The sequence below is a fragment of the Cuculus canorus genome, chromosome 4, assembly GCF_017976375.1.
Source record: "Cuculus canorus isolate bCucCan1 chromosome 4, bCucCan1.pri, whole genome shotgun sequence".
Lineage (NCBI taxonomy): Eukaryota > Metazoa > Chordata > Aves > Cuculiformes > Cuculidae > Cuculus > Cuculus canorus.
In genome coordinates this window covers 62,771,653-62,786,116 of record NC_071404.1, presented here as the reverse complement: position 1 = coordinate 62,786,116, position 14,464 = coordinate 62,771,653, and the positions used below count along the sequence as shown (strand labels likewise).

General features: G+C 38.3%; 1 protein-coding gene across 4 annotated transcripts in view; it reads right to left on the bottom strand.

Moving 5' to 3' along the window:
- WDFY3 (WD repeat and FYVE domain containing 3) overlaps window positions 1–14,464 on the bottom strand; it is a 178,305-nt gene that overhangs the window by 16,731 nt on the left and 147,110 nt on the right. For all 4 annotated transcript variants that reach the window (XM_054065764.1, XM_054065766.1, XM_054065765.1 and 1 more), the window contains 14 exons: window positions 12,400–12,568; window positions 12,025–12,188; window positions 11,179–11,327; window positions 10,782–10,902; window positions 10,337–10,422; window positions 9,886–9,966; window positions 9,298–9,352; window positions 8,838–8,957; window positions 7,910–8,027; window positions 6,915–7,021; window positions 6,000–6,153; window positions 3,410–3,501; window positions 2,927–3,139; window positions 49–196 (listed from right to left, as the gene is read on the bottom strand). In XM_054065764.1, the coding sequence (XP_053921739.1) occupies window positions 49–196; window positions 2,927–3,139; window positions 3,410–3,501; window positions 6,000–6,153; window positions 6,915–7,021; window positions 7,910–8,027; window positions 8,838–8,957; window positions 9,298–9,352; window positions 9,886–9,966; window positions 10,337–10,422; window positions 10,782–10,902; window positions 11,179–11,327; window positions 12,025–12,188; window positions 12,400–12,568 (1,777 nt within the window). The remainder of the gene's footprint in view (window positions 1–48; window positions 197–2,926; window positions 3,140–3,409; window positions 3,502–5,999; window positions 6,154–6,914; window positions 7,022–7,909; window positions 8,028–8,837; window positions 8,958–9,297; window positions 9,353–9,885; window positions 9,967–10,336; window positions 10,423–10,781; window positions 10,903–11,178; window positions 11,328–12,024; window positions 12,189–12,399; window positions 12,569–14,464) is intronic.

The following is a 14,464-nucleotide window of genomic DNA, read 5'->3' as shown; positions in this document are numbered from 1 at the left end:
ATGCTCTGGCAAAGAAACAGGAATAACTACCATGGTTTTACAGTTTACCTTTCACTGGGGCAAGAGATGGCCTCAGGTTATCCAAATGATGGAAAAAGATCTTGTCACTTGTGGAACCAGGGGGCATAGAGGTTCCCACAGCCTCGCCATTCGGTCGGCTTCTAACACGCTTTGGTGGGTGTGGTTTTTTAAAGAGCTGAAATTAATCAACAAATTAATTATCATCAAAAAATTACAGTATTACAAGAACACAAGCTTAAAAAGATCATCAGTGCCTCCAATTTACCTCCTAAAAATCCTGCAGGTCAGCAAATATTACTTTTAGGGTTCTCAGTATTCACTAATAACTTATGGCAACTGTTTCAATAAGACTTCAACAAATAATATGAAATCCAACAAGTCTGTAACAAGCAAAGTATTTTTAAAGCTACCTGGTCTTGCAAAAGCAGTTGAAGTAAAGCAAGCAAAAATCCCAAAGCTGACGTGTTAAATTATAACCTACGGCAAACGGAAAGATAATTTTTGGCTTTGAAGCAAACTGTGTCCCAGAAAGAGCCCCTCGTGCACTTGGAGGCGGCCAGGCTACCAAAGGTCAGAGTCAGAGCAGGGGTGGATACGTAACTGGGCCACATATGACAATCACGCACAAGAAATGCATCTTAGCACCTGAATAACTTCTGCCTAGCTTTTCATTAAGAGTGACTGATTTTCCATTTTACTGCTTTGGTGACCATTCCTGATATCCCAGACAGCGTAAAACAAGCCAATCGTCATTTCTATGAAATTGTGCTCATCAATGACATGCACTAAGCTTTATTACATTCTAAATTCACAATAAACATCTTGGAGGATGGATGATACATATCATAATATGTAAATGACAAACGTAAACACTGAGTGGCATTTTGTAAGATTTTGATTTTCTTTCACAGAGAGGCTATTACACTCTGAAAGGAGAACTGAAATTCTAAGGTTGAAAGTTATTTTCCTTACAGCCTTTGAAAACGCACTCACTTTTGGCCTATCCAAAGCAGATGAAACACGCATAAGCCCTGAGGTATCTGAGCTATGAGCATGTACACACATTTCTATTGCTTGCACCTTCACTCTGGTTACAAAGGGTAACAACAGGCCCACGTGCCACACCTCTCCCTCAACTACAGCATGCCCCCCATCTCGCTGGGTGCTAAGAAGATGGAGAGAGAAGGCACATCACATGGTTTTACCCTGGACAATATATCAAAAAAAAAAATGGCAGTTCCAGCAAGAAGAACAGCCAAATTCCCTTCTCCTTTGGGAAACCGCTCCTCTTACTTATTCATCCTCCTCTGCCCCACCGAGGCTGTCCCATCTCAGGACCCTCACAGAGTGTGCAAGAGCCCTCTTCCCAGTGCAGCACCAGCTCTGGAATGTTTTGCAGCACAGCTTTTAAAAATGGGAAACAGAACTACCAGGGGCAGAGGTAGAAGAGATGAGATAAAAAAGATATCTTCCTTGTGTTGTATCTTCACGCAACAGAGGACTGAAAAAGTGCATAGCAGCCACATTACTAAGACAGCTTACCCTTGATCCCCTGTGGAAAGTCACAGGGGGTCATAGCAAAACTCTATGGTTACATAAAAACATACTCACCACCAAAAATAACCTAATGAAAGAGTTTTGAGTTTCCCAAATTTATTGGAATCTGTCTATTTCCTCTAGCAAAGCCCTATGCAACTTCTGGTACATCTCATCATAGGTTTGTACCTATATAACAGGCATTTGAAGATTCAAGCAGGCCTTCAGATTCAGCTGCAACACCTTTCAATTGCCCTGCTCTCAGCCTCAGTCTTTATTTGTTCATCATGGCTTTAGCTGAGCCATGGCTGATTATCATCACAACCAGTGACTAATTTTTACTTAAAAGGAGCAAACTCCACAGCCACTGAATATTTAGATTACCGAGACAGCAAGGAAGAAAAGGGAGAAAAGCAGTCACAGAAGACAGATGACCACTTCTTCGCCTTCCTTCCAAGAAAAGACACAGGCAGGTGTCAGTGGGTGCCCACAGGAAATATCCTGTGGCTGTCCTGAAACATTATCTGCTGCTGCAGTCTAGGAGTGCCCAACATGTGGGTTGGGTTCCCAGTGAACTGCTGAAGGTAGGACTGATCTAGGACTGGAAAAAATCACCAATAACATTTAAAAGTTTCAATGGACAGCAAAAAAAAAAAAAAAAAAAAAAGCCAAAAAAACCCTAAGAAATGCCTAATTTAAAAAAAAACAAAAACAAAGAAAGAGAAAGAAACCATCACCCCCAGACAGTAAAACTTTAGATTTAGTATTAGATGCAATAATTTATCGTAGTCTCTTAAAAAGAACACAAATTTTAAAGCTGCACCAAAAATGCATCTATATAGCTTTCTTAGCTATAGCTATGCTGCAAGAGTCAATCTAATTAATTTAAGAAATCAATCTTCTTAATTTAAATTCTTTTCAATGGACTCTTCAAATAAAAATATCCGTCCAAGTCCTGCAGAACACCAAGAAATTGATGTAAAAAACCAAACATGAGTATTACAGGATAACTTAAAATACCTAAACACTAGGCAATACTTCGAAGCTGCACTTTCACTGCTACCCTCTGACTTTGCAGAAGAAACATACTTTTTTTAATGCCTATTTTTACAGTTGAACCATAATTCATTTCATTTTTATTTTAAGGGTGCATGAAAAAAAAAAAAAGGCATTTCTAATCTCACAACCAAAGTGCAAATTTGATCTTCACTGCATTTACGATGGAAATGTAAATGATTTCACATCAATAGCAGAATATTTATGGAAAAACACTATCAGGAAGTTTCAGTCCTAAAACAGTTTCTTTTTCAATACTAATACATTTCAATCCAAGTGCCATTCAGCAAATAAGAATTCTATAAGCATATACCTGCTTTGGTATCTGTCCAAAGTTATTAATGAATCCTATTGTAGCTGTCTCTTTTAATGGGTCATTGATGTTATATATGTCCACTTGCCCCTCATAGAAGAGATGGTGAAAGACATTTACAGCTTCTACTGCAGCAGGACCTTGCTGTTTATAGCCAAAGATCAAATCAATCCACTCATGCAGATGTGCACTCACAAAGTCACATTCCAGAGCCTGAAATTCAAAGGGCATGCATTAAAACCAGCTGTTTTGGTCATTGGTTGAGTTTACTACATCTGCCACAAAGAAAAATGCAGACTCTATTTTGACAGATTCTTGTTTTGATAAAGCTTTTTCCTTGAAGCAAGTCTTGCCTCAACACACTCCCTAGCCAAAAAGGAAGCAGAGGAAACCCCGGGTTTTGTGACCTTTGCCACAATTAGTCTTCAACCCAGAAAAGCCCTAGTTGATGTATTCTATCATCATTATTAAAATGCAAATTACCTCCCGATGAACTCTGATAAATTCGCGAGGATCGCCTTTTGCCCATGGGGGAAGTATTACATCTCCAAGTTTAGTGCCATTTTGTTTGCAACCTATTAAAATGAAAAAGAAAAAAAATTAGAGGACTGCAACCGCACTGCAAGAGCAATGGTGAAGAAAAATTACTTTAAGAAATCAAATTCTAATCCCTTTCCTTTCTAAACCAAGTAATTTCACTATTTTTTTAAAAATGTCATGTCAATTTTAAATGCTGGGCACTAAAAAAGTATAAAAATTCTGCCTCACTTGTTCATCCGAGATTGCTCGCAGGAAGAAGAATTCAAATACTCGTTGCTAAGAGTTTTGAAGATGACGATAGTGTTTCAGCATATGCTCTTCAAAACAAACACTACTCTTCTAGGTAGGGGCATTGATTAGATTACTCCTCCTCAGTCTTCACAACTTCATAACATACAGTTTGAAATCAAAACCTTTATGGTTCCCGATCACGTGCTCTTGGGACATGATTATTTTGTCTTTACTTTTCTCTTTAAGTAAATGGCTGCTTTTCTCTCCCCATCATGGGAAAGACCCACTGCAGTGCATGAAAGTTAATGAAAACAACAGTCAGTAAAAGAGCCTTTTGCAACCACTGCGCAAACAGAATCTCGTTCTGTTAGTTTAGCTCGTACCCGAGCAGCCAGCCCTGCTACGGAAACTGCTACCATAGCAGCTGCCCATTTTGTACCCAGAGGAACCAGCACAGCAAGGTTCATTTTCTTATCTCTTTTTGACTTCCTTGTTCTTATCTTATAAGGAAAACTGGCATGAGTATGTTAGCCCCAGCTGAAGAGAGGACCTAATTTCCTGTATCTGGTATCTGTTTAGTGTATACATAGTAATAGCATGTCAAGTGAGTATATTTTGAAGACAATAAATCACAGTACGGGACACACTGTAACAACAAACTGCATTGAGAAGCCCTGGTGGAACAGTATTTCATCCTGGAATTTATTTTCTTCACAATACAAATGTTCCGTACTGAGGAACAGAAATACTGTTTTACCCATGAGAATGGCTACACTTCATAGGAGTACAGGCTAAAGATTTGCTTCCTAACAGTGAAGAGCTAACCGGTATCCTTCACAAGCTTCTCACTCAAGCACACTGCTGATTCCCCTGGGCACAATCTGGCCATATATATTCATCTGGGTCTTGGAGAGCCCCATTCTCACTCTGAACATTAAAGGGTGGCGGTTACTAAAAACTTATTTGTTAAGAGTTCCCAGTTATACTCTCATTTTGTGTGTTGTTGCCAAGACAATTCCATGCTTCCTATCAGCTCAGAAGAACACTAACAGATGGTCCAAGTTTACAGGGGAACACTACTACTAGGCACACTACTCCAATGAAACATGCTTGCATCATAAGACTTTGAATCTTCCTCCCCTCTAACTGGGGGGAAGGGCAGTGGGATTGCTACAACTTAACACAAACAGAAGTATGGCACAGTGTTTCACAGTTATGCATAACAAAACCTCTTCCACTGCTTTTCCAAATGCTCAGGGTCAAATTGCTAGGACTCTGATGGTCACAGTCCAAAATTATGATACAGAGCTATGTGGACAAGACCTAAATATTTTTCTGGTAGTAACCATACCCTTCTGCGTGAAATAGACCTGTGAGAGGTTTTGCAGGGTGTTCTTTTGGGTTTGCTTTTGGTTTTTTAAGGTTGTGCTTCCAATCTGTTACAATGCATTTTGAATGAAAGATTTGAGGCTGCTAAAATCTGATTAATCTTTAGTATTGATATTAGATTCACAGCACAGAGCTCAAAAAATAAGAGCTTAATGCCACTGTTAAGAGCGACATATATTCTATGGAACACATATCTCCTATGACCAATGGGTGTGAAAATCTGACTCCCGTAGAATAATGTCTCACAAAAGCTAACTACGACATTTCAACAAAGCTTTTAGGAGAATGTTAAGAGGAAGTTCTAAAAGTGAAGACTGTCAAATAGATTTTGCATAGCTTAAAAAAACACACACAAAGGAGATGGCGAGTACCATCATGGAGTAGCAAGTTACGTGGAGAAAAACGCAAACCAGAGAAACACCAAGTGAAACATGATTGTCTGTGCATTTTTAAATGGATACAACACTCAAATATCAACTAAAACACACCACTGAAAACAAAAATCCTTTTTGGGTATTTCAGTCTCTTGTTTGGCAACTCTCAGAACAAACTTTGCACTAATGGCTTAAAATGAACATTAACTGCTTGAGAAAATATCTTAAGTGTGATAAATTTGAAAAAAACCCCATAAAATCTGAGGTATCACAGAGGCAGTAAGAATTATTGCTACAGTCTTCCTGATGAACTGATGAGTCCTGAATAATTCAGGTTTTCAAATATAATATTGAATAAACATGTAATATCAGGAAACATCAGAAGTGATCTTGCTTATGCTTTCAAGTCAAAATGTGCAAGTCACCTATCATTTTCTCACGTAGCTAAACAGATCTTTATCTGTCCATATTACAAGATACTTGTCTCATGTCAGACTGTCTGGCACTGCTTTTATTGCTATCAAGCTCTTTCTGTCTACCTAGGTCAAAATTGTTGGAATTCAGCAGGAACTCAGGGAGGTAGAAGAACTCAGGGATGAGTTCCTTCACATCTGCCATGTTGTGCTTCGACGCTGAATACCAAGCCTCCCGTACGCTGTGAAACATTCGGTCAGCCAGGTCAAAGTGACCACCCTGTGGGACAAAGTGAGAAGCATGTCAGAATCACAACATCTCTCAGCATAGCAGATTTTGCGAAGAGAGCAAGTCAGAACATTCTCTGCTTAATAAAGACACTACAGAATGTAGCAGGTTTCTTCCTGTAACAAAACCAATTTGAACAGCTGCATGACTTTTTGGCACACAATAATAATAAACATAAAGCACCGAGATACAGATATAGAATTTTAAGAAAAGAGTCATCAAGTCCTATCTCAAAGTTTATTCTCTACCAAAGAAACACAAATCCCTTTGTTTGATAGCTTATGTCTAGGAAAATATTTGACATGTAATGTTACAAACTCCATTTCAAATCAAACTGAAAAACAATTCCAGGCTCTGCAAATGTTTATTTTAACACTGATTACTAAAATGGCTCTTTGGATAGACATATTGCTTGAAAATAACAATCTTTCAACACCTCCAGCACAGAACTAAACAACTGGCATATAATCTTTCAACAACAGACAAACAAAGCACGATGAGTGAGTAGTTTTCACAATAAAACTTGCTTTGTTTTTGTCTGCCATTATTTTTTTCCACATGCATACAGAAAGCTGTACAAGAAAAAAAAAAGTGAATTTTTTACACAAAACATCAAAAACCTCCCAGGCAATAACAATTCAGCTAAAATATTTCTTCTACCATATTTGATGAAAAAATAGCCCATTGATTGTATTTTTCACTTAGGCCTCAAATGTACAGCAGGAAAGAAAGTGAGGTGATGTAACTTTTACCTGTAACCGTAAGAAAATCTGAGTAAAAGGCTCCATCCGTACAAGATAGGAAGCAACTATCATGGCCGATGAATAGTGGGTCCCATAGTGATAAGCTGGAGTTTCCCCTGCAGAAGATTAAAAATCATAAACAGAGAACAAAATAAAGCAGTTAGGTGACAAAATCAGTACTTACTGAAGAATAATTTAATAAATTTAATTTGTGCTGCATTTTAATTACCCTGTGTCCTTGGACACATTTAAAATTGGAATTTGCAGTTCTAAATCTCAAGAATATGAAAGCTTTATGATTTTTCACAGCCACCACTTGAGTTTTGGCTGCAGTGCCCCTAGTTCAATGCAGTCCAGGGTCCCTAGTCCAATGGGCTTCTGCAGAGCAATACTGAATCGTTAGTCATTTTTTATTTTAACCAACTGAAACATTGCAGCGCAGCCTTGGTGAGTTCTACTGAAGGAACATTTTTTTTCTTTTTGTCTTACTGGAATTAAAGGTTTCGGCAAAATTACGTCTCAGAATTGTTGGCTACAGATGTTTTACAGCTTTTACTTTCATAGTCTCCTGCATAAATAACACTTAGAGCATATTGATCCATTTCTAGAAATGAACGTCTTTGCCACTGGCTGATGCTTGATACTGAACAGCACCGCAGTAGCTAAAGTGGCTTCTGTCTTCAATAAAAGCACACCAGAAATGTGCTTGTTACAACAAGCTTTGGACAACGTTAAACTGTTCTGAATGTGCAGCTGTTTTGTCTTTATTTCTACAAATAAATAAAGGCTGCCATTTGGATTTAAAACAAACAACACAGCAAGAAAACGACCACTCTTTTGCTTGAATTTAGTATGTATTGGAGAGTCATTAAAATACAAGGTAGAGTTCTGCACATCCACATCCAGACCTCTTAACCCATAATATAAAATCCATGACGCCCTCCCATCACGTGACAGGCACATGTCCCTCTGTTCTTCCTACAGGACATTGTATCATTACTTACCATTTGGATCTTCCCAATCTTTGTATCGCTTCTTGTACTGGGCTAACCTGTCTTCTGTTTGAGCTCCCATGGGCTTGGCCAGGTTTCTGAATGTCTTGGGATTTGTAAGATCCAGTTCCTTTAAAAATAAAATCGACACCAATTCTATTAAACAAAAAAAAAAACCAACAAACCAAACCCTTTCAACACTGCTGACATCACGTTTAATACTACATACCTCCTAAGACTATCATCTTTGGTTTTTAGACACACAGTAGGTGCGATGTTAGATATGCTTAAAACAATCCTTTGGACTGATGTAAGAGAGTCAACGTTCTTTATTTTAAGTCACATCTGGGCTCTGAATAATTTTTGCCCCACTCCCCTCATCCTGTTCCCCAGTTTTCCCCAGTTCCGTTCTTGAACTGTCGGCATGCACCTTAAATAGTGTTTTATGTTATGGTCTAGCTGGTAGCAATAGCTGCTCACAAAGCATTAATAGGATGTTTCATCTTTTTAAAAAGCAAATTCTTCACCATGGGGCCAGATTTCATTGTAGCCCCTAACAAAGTTTTCTGCACAAGCACGTTTTCTCTGTGGGCATAATGTCCTTCAGGATATTCATTAGAAAGCCAATGCAAAAACTTACAGGAATTGCTGCAACAGAGAGGCAGCTGCCTTTGAACAAGCTATGTATCCCCACCCTTGCCTGTGCACAGTCCAATAACATCCATAAAATCAGTGCAGGCAAGGAACTGCCCGCACAGGACAGCCTCTAACGTAAGGCCCACTGATAAGCAGGAGGAACATTACAAAAAAGGTGAAATCAAACAACTGGCAACCAAGATAAGCCTTGGTTTTACCAAGGCCATATGAGCCTGCTGTAATATTTGCAAAACCTTTAGCATGTAAAAGGCTACCGACAAGGCTAACAAGATATTTTATTTACCTCTGAATCATAGTCTGCAAGGATCCAGGGAAAGACAGGGTACTGCATGAGATCATTATAGGATCTGCCCGCCAGAGTGTTTAAGTGCATCAGGTACTGGAAGTTACTGATTTCTCCTCTCTTAAGGAAGACAGATAACAGCACTGTGAAGTGTTCAATTTACAACAATCAAATGCCTACACTGCCTGACTGTCAAGGTGTTCAGCTCTACTCAAACATATGAAACTTCAATATTGCTACTTTTATTACAGTCCCTCCCCTTGCATTTTAAATGACAGAATCATTTCCTATTTGATGATGGTATCACGCAATACCATGAACAAAACTACTGAGATAGACTTTCTATAGCAGTATATCCCACCCACTTGAATAAAAGCATGCAGCTTATGTGCACTGATTAATTACATATCACTACAAAATGTGTAATTTAATACAAAAACTCCCAAATTTTCATACTTACTTCCCATCTTTGAGTAACAGATTTTTCTCCCACTAAAGTGCTAAGCAAGCCAGACCTAATGGGAAGAAGGAAGTGCACTTTCTGACTTAGCAGTAAGATATCGGTTACATCGTCACAAGACAATCAAAAGTTTTAAGATAAAAACCTCTACATTGCAACAATTATAAAAATCAAGTTTTGTTCCTTTTTTGGTTTAGCAGTGCCTTTTTTATTTCTAAACAAAGACCATTAAAATTATGCATATCAACTATGCAATTCAGTGCAAGCACAAATGTATTTAACAGCCTGCTGATATGGAAAAAACCTTTTTACAATTTGGACAAGTTTAATGGCTTTGGCACTCCAGTTCCTTTCAGAAAATATCTGTTAACCCTGATTGCATATATTAATTAATAAAAAGATATACCAATGCCACCAATTATATTAGTACATTTAAAATAACTGGACCACAAAATCACCGATCATGATCGGTAACGTCCAATTTTAAATTGAAGTTGCAGTACTCTCCAGTGATTCCTGACCTTAATGCAAGCATCATTTATTTGAAATTGATAAGTTACAGAGCTCGTGAGGAACGGAATCACCTACCCTTGCTCTACGCTGGTGTTTGGTCTCTGCCCAGACACCGACTCCGAACTGTCAGTTAAAGATGGCACCACAGCCAAAAACCTGCATCAGCAGTTGAAAGGAGATTAAGATCAGTGTTTCTGTCCTTGGTATGTCTTCTCCTTAGAAACTTGAGTGCATTTAGTACAGTTACAGATGTGATTTTGAGCAGCTATGTAACATCTTCAACAAATCCAGAATGACCTTGTTCTCACTGAATGCATACAGTAAGTTTTGCATGCAGGCATCAGAGCTTCCTAGCAGTTCTTCCATGCAGCACAAAGTTGCTATTAGGTTATCCACTGCCTAACATCCATCACTCTGACGATGAAGCAATCTGCTTCTGGTTGTTAGGTCACTGCAGGCTCAAATATGGCTCCAGACAGATATTTGCAAATATTCAGATTAAATGTTCTAACTTATTTTACAATACCTTTGATAAACCTTGTTTCTAACCCCTTTTTGGAAAGCTAGAAGATAGTTCCGTCCGTCTCCCGAGAAAACTTCAATCGCAATTGGCTGAAAACAAAGACAAACCCATGTCAACACTAACATATTCAACTTTGGAGGTCAAGTGCCAACCAGTTTAGTCATACTGTACCACATCTAACGGCAAATCATGGTGAAGCAGACTTTGTTTAGTGGGACCAGATGTTTTATTTTGAGAACACTAGAATTCACTAATACACCCAATAAACTAAACCATGTAAAGCCAAACATTCAAACAAGGATGCCCAAATTAAGTACTTCAATTTCAACACAGTGAGTAACTTCACTTTCCAAATACTGATCCGTTGCATATTTATTTTACTTTTTAAAAATGACATCATCAAAAAATTCCAAAGTTGGCTCCTCAATACAAACATGGCGTCCATTACCTGCAAAAGGTATCTCCTTTTATGTACTTCCTTGATATCTTCATACGCAAAAATGCTACACGTTCTTTTAAGTTGACTTGGACCTTGCCTTGCTCCCCTAGGTATGATTGGCTCATGCATCCTGTAAAGGAGCATAAACAGGCAAGAGAGAAGTGATTAAAAAGAAGATAAATCTAAAGAATTATTTTTATTCATTCATATGTGAGTCCAGGTATAGAAACAGCTCATTTTCACAATAAACCATACCACATTGCACAATGCAAATTGGTCCTGAGGAAATGGCTCCTCAGGTCTTTCTGAATCTGACATTATTTTGCAGTTGACTCCTCAAAAATCTCATTAAATAGTTCTTGTTAAGCTTTTAAAGACTGAAGAAACACTCTATTAATCTACTCACTTTGGAGGCAGTGTCTCAATATCCCGTATTTCTCTGGTGGCTGTCATGGTAAATCCATCAATGACATAGAAGTGCTCTTTCCCAAAGAGGAGCAGCCCTTCGCTGGTGTCAAGGCCCTGAACTCGAGCACAGCGGTACATATGCTGAATCTGTAATAAAAAGCAGACACTTAGGAAAAACAGCCTAAGGACCTCAGGCTCCGACCATTGCTTTGTTAGCCCTACACAGTGTTTCATCACTTGTAGATACAGCAAAAATTATGCTATTTTTCCCCTTAATAAGAGATGTGACTGGCAATCGGGAAGGGTGTTAAATAAAGCCTCCTCTGTATAATACAGGTTTATACATTTACCAACTTATCCACTCGCACCATGCCTCTTGAGCACATTTTAAAACTGTAGCCTACCTGACTATGATCACAAAGGTATTTACTGGTATACTTCAGACAAAGTCTTGAATACCAAATATGCAGCATGGTCGTTAAAACACTGTTGTTGGGGAAAAAATACTATTATCAAGGGTTTTCATTCTAATGAAGGGGACAATTAATTATAGACAGTCTGCCAAACTCAGTATTTATATTTTCAACATGTATTTTCTATCTGGACTCATTAAGCTGACAGCATAATAATCCAAGCAAGGGATAGCTTACAGTATCCATTTTGGGAAAGGTTGTTTTTCCTCTAGCAGGCAGAAGTAAAGAAAAAGAATGTTTCCAGTAAAGGGTTTTCAGCTCGGGACCTCTTTGAGCCAGAAAACACATTTGGTTTCAAGGACAAAGCTGACGAAATACTAAGCAAATTCAGCTGTAGGTCAGGGTAGGTATTTAGGACATTTACACAGTACCTTCTCTCCTTCTTCGAGAAGTCGAAGTAGAGTTGTATTGTCTGTCTTCTCCTCTTCATCAATTGAACTCCCCTCAACAATCTGATCCTGTGACTGGTCCTGGTTCTCATCATCTCCTCCATCAGGAGCAGAGCGAGATCGTTTCAGGGGAGGCTTCACCAGGCCTAGAAGATAAGAACAGAGATAGATAAACAAAAACCTGACACATAAAAATTCACTTTGCAAAACTTGGAACTTGGAAATTACTGATCCAATGCTAAGACAGAAAAATAAGGGTGCTACACGATCCTTATGCTTATCTTACTACAAATGCACGAGAAGATAAAGGCAAATAAATGTAAAGAAAACAATTTAGGACAGAACAAATTATCTCACCTTTGACTCTTGCAATAGTGTCTTCCCCATGTTCTGGCTCCTGCTGGGTTGTTTCACCCACAGTATTCTCTTCTATAGCATCCTGAAAGACTGCAGGGTTTCCAGAAGCCAGGCGCATGTAGTACTCCTTACTGTCATAACTTATAGCTCTTCGGTAACGAGCAGGTTTCTTAGAAATAATTGAAGAAATTGCTTGGTTAGTCAACTCCTCGCTCACTTCGGTGCACGTATTTCAGCAATACTGTGTGCAGCACTGCATGTCCATTGAGTGTTTTGTGCGTGCTTAGTCAGACACCAACACATACAGAGACAGACACTCTTCAGTAGATCTAACCTGTCAGCTAATTTGCAAGGGAGCTACTCAGCCACTCTGGTAACAATGGGGTTGCAGAAATGCCTGCAAACAGACTGAGAACACGGGTAAGAAGTAGTATGGCCAGTCACAAAAGGCTTGGATACTTGTGCTTGAGACTGATAGATCAGATGGCAATTTTATCATCTTTCGTAACTCCCTACAACATACGCAGCTTATTCAATAGCTCTATTCATTAGGCAATAGTTTGAATAAAAACTTGCCTCAAGGTAAAATACAGATATGTGGAAGCTGATGTGAACTAAAAGCAGCCAGGGACAGGCTTTAAGGCTCAGAAATTCTTAATGCAGGTTGTTGGGGTTTTCTTAGTAAAGATTCTTATGGTTTGGGGGCAGGAATCTGGCACAAGAGCATCCATTTAACTGAAGTAATTCTTTAAGCACTGTTTGTACCTTTAGGTGGCAACAACTGATACCAATACATTTCCTTATGGTGGTGGTGTGGGTTTTTTGTTTTGTTTCGTTTTGGCTTTGTGAGGATTTTTTTGGAGGGGTTGTAATCTTTTTTTTCTCCCACCCTCCCCCCCCCCCCCCAGCTAATTCTTACGTTCCTCACTGGATTATAGAAGTAACATTTGAAATAGAAATAAGAGCTAAATGAGGACAATAAATATGTCAGAATGATTACAGATGATACAGGTGAAGATAAGAGAGGTATTAAAGAGCCAAGAGCCTTCCTGAAATTAAAACACACTGATGCACATGGATGGATGAAACCCCATTGATTTCATACTGCAGTGGAAAATTTTTTTCTCCAACTACTGTTTAACCTCACCCTCAAACTCTAGAAAGCTTTGCAACCATGTTCAGTTCTTTTTGCAACCATGTTAATTTCTTTTTGGTAGCATTATTTCACATTAATTTCAAAATTAGGTTGGGGTAATTACAAACTATTATTATTACAAATCCAGTTCAATGTTTTACATTAATTAGAATTGTAAAATACCACTACCATTTCCATTCCCATCATGATTTCCCCTTGTCCGCTTTTGCAGTAATAACCAGAAATATGTAAATTGTGTTCATGTGCTTCATTTGGGTTTTTTTTCTTGCTTGTTTTGTGTTGTTCACCTGTACTATCTGTACATCATGATACTATAATGGGAAACTAATGACCCCTAAAATCAAACTAGCTTTATTACAAGCGGATGCTTGGCAAGATACTAAGATCAGCAATAGAGATTTATCATTTCAGATCAAATTGGCTGCCCTCAAAATTAAAAACTCATCTCACTGTGATCTAATTTGCTCACTTATGTTCACACCTATGTCTTCACTTCTTATCACCACAAGAAAGCCATTTAAATGTTGCCACTTAAAGCTTCTGTGGGAACAACTGATGTATAGCCTACAAGAGAAATCCTAACACACTGCTAACACGAAGAAAGGAAAACAGCAACAAATTATATTAGATATTCTGTATAATAGAATTACTTTCATTTATATGTATTAGTTTATTGAATATAATTCAAAATGAGTGAACGCACATTACATGTTGTACTTAGTGATGGGCAAGACTGCAAATATAATTAACAGAGAAGCAACATAATACTGAACTGCTTGAACAGCAGCCACTTCCAAACAACAGTGTTATTTTCAAGGCAAGAATCGTTTTTTGAACAAATGTGTATGTTTCATTAATAGTAAAAATGAAGAATAGTTTCAGCTAAGACAAAATTAATCTGGGCTTTAA